General features: G+C 36.5%; 1 protein-coding gene across 3 annotated transcripts in view; it reads right to left on the reverse strand.

Annotated features, from left to right (window-relative positions):
* The window catches only part of LOC131166992 (probable zinc metalloprotease EGY2, chloroplastic), a 28256-nt gene extending 22256 nt beyond the window's left edge, over positions 1 to 6000 (reverse strand). The window contains exons 1-6 of one of the 3 annotated variants that reach the window (XM_058125704.1): positions 5659 to 6000; positions 5506 to 5584; positions 5206 to 5301; positions 5010 to 5099; positions 4118 to 4174; positions 3641 to 3751 (exon numbers count right to left, since the gene is read on the reverse strand). In XM_058125704.1, coding sequence (XP_057981687.1) covers positions 3641 to 3751; positions 4118 to 4174; positions 5010 to 5099; positions 5206 to 5301; positions 5506 to 5584; positions 5659 to 5780 — 555 coding nt within the window. In that variant the 5' untranslated portion in view covers positions 5781 to 6000. Of the gene's footprint in view, positions 1 to 3640; positions 3752 to 4117; positions 4175 to 5009; positions 5100 to 5205; positions 5350 to 5505; positions 5585 to 5658 lie in introns of all 3 variants that reach the window. The other 2 variants (XM_058125705.1, XM_058125706.1) reach the window with 2 other exon arrangements.

Raw genomic sequence — 6000 nt, forward strand, 5'->3', positions numbered from 1 at the left:
GAAGGTGGCAAATTCACTCTTACAAAAAAGCACCTTGACAAATCTTCCCATTTATTTCATGTCCCCCCCTCCACCCCCACTTCCAGCTTCTGTTGCCAAGAGCCTTGAAAATATTCAAAGGAGGTTCCTGTGGGAAAGCTTGGGGGTGGAATTCTCCACCTTGTCAAATGGGCATGGTCAAATGACCTATTTGTTCAGGCAGTTTGTGTTTGAAGTCCCTCCACATTTTCAATAAAGCCCTTCTTGGGAAATGGTTGTGGAGATTCATGACATAGAAAGATCATCTTTGGCGGAAAATCATTGCCAGGAAGATACGGGCTAGAGCATAATGAGTGGATCCCCCAGGCTGGCAGAAGATCACACAGTGTAGGGGTGTGAAAATTCATCAAGAAACATTGGAATAACTTCTTTTCTTGTATTAGATTCCAAGTTGGCAATGGGGGCAACATTTATTTTTAGCACAATGTGCGGTGTGATCACGAGGCTCCTAAGTGTCTTATTTCCAGCCATTTACAACTTGTCCTGCTATAAAGATGCCCACATCAGTCAACACCTTCAAACATTAAATCAGGGGTTTTCTGGAACATCCCCTTCCATAAAAATGTGTAGACTTGGAACTTCATCAGCTCACTGACTTCTACAATAATCTTTACTACTTCCAACACCAAAACACTACAAATCATCCAGTTTGGACCTTAGATAAGAAGGGGTCTTCACTATTAAATCTTCCTACAGGAGACTTTTTCCCTTGGAGTCAAACAACACTTACTCCCTTTGGGCACAGATCTAGAAGACAGTTTCCCCTACAAAGGTTGCCTATCTTACCAAGGCAACTCATGAAAAGATCGTGACCTTGGACAACTTGTAGAGAAGGGGGTTTTCCACCACCAGTGGATGCCCCCTTTGCATGGCTGATGCAGAATCAGTTGAGCACATCCTTCTTCATCGCCCATGCACCAGGAATCTTTGGATATGGCTCTCACTCTTATCAAACAATGGATTACCGCCAGCTCTGTGGCAGGGGAGCTTTGGGCCTGGGGAAGGATTCAAGCAACGAAGGGAAACAGAAGGGCTTTGTCTCTCATTCCTCTAGCAATTTTTCGGTGCATTTGGAAAGAGAGGACAGTGTTTAAAAATTCAATCTCACAGCTTTAAATCAATAAAAAGTAGTGGTTTACTGCACTTACTAGCTAGCATAGTGGACTTGTAGTAAATGATAACAGTGTAATTTTTTATTTTTGTGACACCCTTCAGGGTGGTTGACTGTCTGTACTTTGGGTTGGCACCCCTTTGATGCCCTTCCAATAGATTTCCTTTACTGATAAAAAAAAAAAAAGATTTGTTTGATCACAGATGCTCAGAAGAACCTGGTGATGAAACCCTTTTAAAATCCATAAAAAATCATTAAAATTTTAATTTAAAAGGGAAAACCCACACACACACACACACACAAAATTAGGAAAACCTATTAGTGAAAACAACTGAAAATCAGAAAACAATATCAAATTTCAATCAAGAAAAAAAGAAAACTACTGTCAGGCCATTAGCAGCAGCTATATGGATACATGGGCGAGAATGGTGTGGTGCAACCAACAAACGCTGACAAGGAGGTTGGGCATTTGATCTCTCATGAGATGCTTGCAATTTGTGGATCAAATTAAGGAGCTTATCGATCATCAAGGAGGACAGTGTCAGCCAAAGAGACACCAGCAGATTTGCGATGCCTAGGGATTTTGCAACATGATGAAAAGCCTGCAGCTGCTATGATGAATGAGTTCCAGGCAACAGTGTTTGCAGGGGGCTGCATTGATGGAGAGAGGGGATGTTGGCAGCTCACAGGGTTAGTTTGTCGTGTTCAATCGAAGTGAGGTTTCCGAGTTAGCCCAACTCCGATGGATGATTGGCTCAGCCCAGCCTCCTTTTAATGATTTCTGTTTCATTTCTTTTACTTTCTTTTGAAGAAAATCATGAAATCAATTTTTTTTAAATAATAATAAATAAAATTAGTTTTCAAATAAATTATATTTTAGAATTTTGATAAAATTAGAAATTTTCAAAAATTCCAATAAAATCATAAAACAACAAAAATATTATAGACGGAAAAAAAAATCCCAAAATTTTCAAAAAACCCATAAAATTCCCAAAAAAAATAATCATAACTGTTCAGAAAATCCCAATATTTTCATAAAATTCAGAAAAAAAAATTCAAAATTGATTAAAAAAAAAGAACAACTTCCATAAAAATTCACTTACCAAAAAAAATAAACAAATTTTTTTTAGAACTTGAAGATTCAATAAAAATATATTAGAGATTCTAAAAAAAATTCACAAAAGAAATGAGAGAGCTCACTGGGATCATCATTCACACATTGCCTTACATTTTTTTAACTTAATATTGCATAATTCGAATCCCCCCCCCCCTCTTGTTGCATAGGCCAATCTTGTGCTTTTTGTCTAATTCCATATGATAGTTTTGGATTTCAAGAAAAATAGGCTTATTACATTGCATGTGTCATGCGTACGCATGCGCATGTGTATTCATAATTGATGTTTATTTTTCTGCTATTTTTTAGGTTAACTATCTATATAAGTTTTGAAAATATGCATCAAACAAATTCTACAAATATCTCCATACACGCATATGGATTACCATTATTTTATTCAACTCAATGTTAAGTAGAAATATATGGGCTTATATATAATTAACTGAAAATTCAATTATGGCTCTGTTAATATAAATCTAATTTTATTATTGTTCGTGTCTAAATTAATATGGCATTTGCACAGCGTGTGCTCCACAAATAGTTAAAAGAAACAACTGAATAAATTATTAATTGGCAATTGCATTATATCTTCAATAGATAAATCATTTATATGTTTTCTCACATATACTTAGGCAACTCTTGAATCAATCCAACAACAAAGCCACTCCAACAATGTTGTAGTGACCTCCTTAAGGATACTCTAGAAGAGAGAATATTCCTACTCATTCTACCAAGAGTATTGATGGGGCGGTAAGATGAATCAATATTTAATGTAATGGCTATATAAATCAATAAAATTTGTTGCAATTACTTGAACGGTTAAATTTTTTTATCAATCTGACATCAAAGAGGACACATTCTTGAGGTGAGGGTATTCTTACTCATTAGTGCTCATGGGGTAATACAATGAATCAGTATTTAAAGGGATGGCTAAATAAAATGAAACATGCCATGAAGGTCATCATCCATAGACAAACTAGGAAGCACAATTACAAGAAATGGTCAAAATCTTCTTTATTTTAGACTTCCTCTTGAAGGAAATCTTCCACCAAATATCATTTATGAACTTTATCACTAATTATGGTCCCTAATCCATCTTGTAACTCCCTACCTTATTTATGCAACCTTCCAACATAAAAAAGGGCAGCCCAGTGCACAAAGCTCCCACATATGCGGGGTTCAGGGAAGGGATGGACCATAATGAGTCTATAGTATACAACCTTACCTTGCATTTTTGCAAGAAGTTGTTTCCACGCCTCAAATTCATGACCTTTAAGTCACACGGCGACAACCTTACAGTTGCACTAAGCTCCCCTTCAACCCTCCAACATAAGTCAATAAAAAAAGAGAAAAAGCTATTTATATAGCCCACTCACCTCATAAGGCTCTTGACTTGTAACAAAAAATGTGTCAAAACCAAACACTTGGTCCTTAAGAATTTCAATTGTCTCCTTTGAAATCCTGATTGAATCATCCAGCTGCTGTGGCTGTTTAGGAAAACGAGATATTTAGCCCCAATTTGGAACATCTTAAAGTTCAAGTACTTATTATGAAAAATACTTCAACTAAGTACTTGTTTAAAAAAGTAGTGTTTGGTTTACATTTAAATAAGTACTTATTTCAAAAATTATTTTTCCAAACTACTTTTTTTTAGGAAAATAAGTATTTTCTGATAAAGTATTTTTCTGAAAAAGTACTTATCTAAAAAAGTACTTATAATAAGTAATTCTAGACTACTTTTAGATAAATACTTCTTCAAATAAGTACTTTTTCCTAAAAAGTAATTTTCTACAAGTATTTCCAAACGATTATAATATTCCAATAAAAAGAATAACAACTCTTATTACAATCACCTTCACACCTGGCAGAGGTGATCCACTCGCAACTTCTAAATTACTAACATCCTGATCCTGTCAAAACATTAATGCATGGGTCAGTGTAAGTGAAGTTTAATGCCTGCCTACTAAACAAAGTCCATTTTTTTGCTTGATCTTTTTAAGGAAAAAAAAAAACTGAAATGAAATCAAGAATTGAGGACTACCTAGACTATACTAAATTACTAAGTGTTACTAAAAATTATATCATAAGGTCCATAAACACAATGGAACTCACATGTTGAAGCACCATCCAACACTACATATCATATGAATGTCTGAAGTCCAAGGATGATAGTTCATGGGAAAATTTTAAACTAAATAGTGTAAGGGCCAATGGTTTCATATACAATGCAATGACTAAATGTCATTTCTAAATGCAAATACAAATGCCACTGGACCCTGTCCACAAGGCTCAGATGCCATATCACGGGTCTTGGGATGGCATGATGTATGCAGCCTTACCATCACATTTGGAGAAGGTTGCTTCCATGACTTAAACCTTCAACCTTCAAGTTTAAGTGTAACAACCTTACACTGTTGGGTCAGGGGTCAATCTCACTGTCATTTATGATAAACAAAAGTATATACCCTTCTTTTTAACTGCTACTGAACAAGCCCATGAAGGAAGCATGATCTTCCACAATATGGAAGGAAATAAAACACAAATCAAGTTCATCTATACGGGCTCTAATAAATAGAAGCTATTCTCACCAATGTAAACTTCATTGAAAGTGGGAAGGCATTGAAACTCAATTTATCATTTTATCTTGTTCAATGATGCAGACATGCAACTATCAGAAACAAAAGGAGCAAATAAAACTGCCTCCCATCCATTTATGCATTTATGTCAACATAAAGACATGAATACCTGGACACCTTCATTGGCTTTAGTTTCTCCATCATTATTGTCTACAATCTTGTCTGAAATAGGTCGTCCCCCAACAAACTGGTCGTTGTCCTATCAAACAATCATATTCAAGCATAAACCCACATAAGATTATACGAACTAAAAATATTAAACAACACCAAGAACAAGAAGGGAAAAAGAAGAACTTGAATGTTACTTGGTCAATGGCCATTTGTTGGTTTTCAAGCAGTGGCTTGTTCTCTGTGGAGGAATCATTTGAAAGTGGCATTCCTCCGTCTTCATGTACTTCTTCCTAGAAAGTTTTAAGGCAAGCTTTAACACTACTTAGAGGTAGCTAAATCTGAGGTAAGATTAAGGCATCGATTAAGCATCACGTAAAGAAAAACGCATAGTCTAGTAATTCAAAGAAAACAATTAATACTGAGCCTCAAAGGTAAGTAAATTGAATCAACTAGGTCGTAAATTCATAAAGAGCATAGGCATATGTTTGAAGCACCTTATCATTATCGCTGTCGGGTTCAGTCTTTGTATCAGTCACACTGCAAACAACCCGCCGCTTCCTGCGAAACCCTAACCTAATACCAAACCAAACATTCAGCAACGGATTCAGATAAATATAGAGTTACAATGACCATAAAGCACATGCTACCTCGAAACTTTTCTTCGCGAAACGACCGAAGATATCGTGACCGGCACGAAACGAATGTAACAACAAGAACTGCAGGGCGACAGGGGACAGAAGTTCCCGCGAAAAGTCACCGGAAAGTTCATCTGCGGCGTCGGCAAACAATTCTCTAACTCGACGAAGAAGCAAACGCCATTGACTCTCCGACTTAAGGGTTTCGATGAGAAATTGAAGGGAGCTAGGGTTTTGGAAGATAGAGAGATGGAAGAACGCGATGAGAGGGTTTAAATCTTATCTTTGGAGTATGGGAGGCGCGGCCGCGTGGTTAGTGGTGTTCTGAGTAACGATGAAATGGAAGGAATTATC

The sequence above is a fragment of the Malania oleifera genome, chromosome 10 (genome assembly GCF_029873635.1).
Source record: "Malania oleifera isolate guangnan ecotype guangnan chromosome 10, ASM2987363v1, whole genome shotgun sequence".
Lineage (NCBI taxonomy): Eukaryota > Viridiplantae > Streptophyta > Magnoliopsida > Santalales > Ximeniaceae > Malania > Malania oleifera.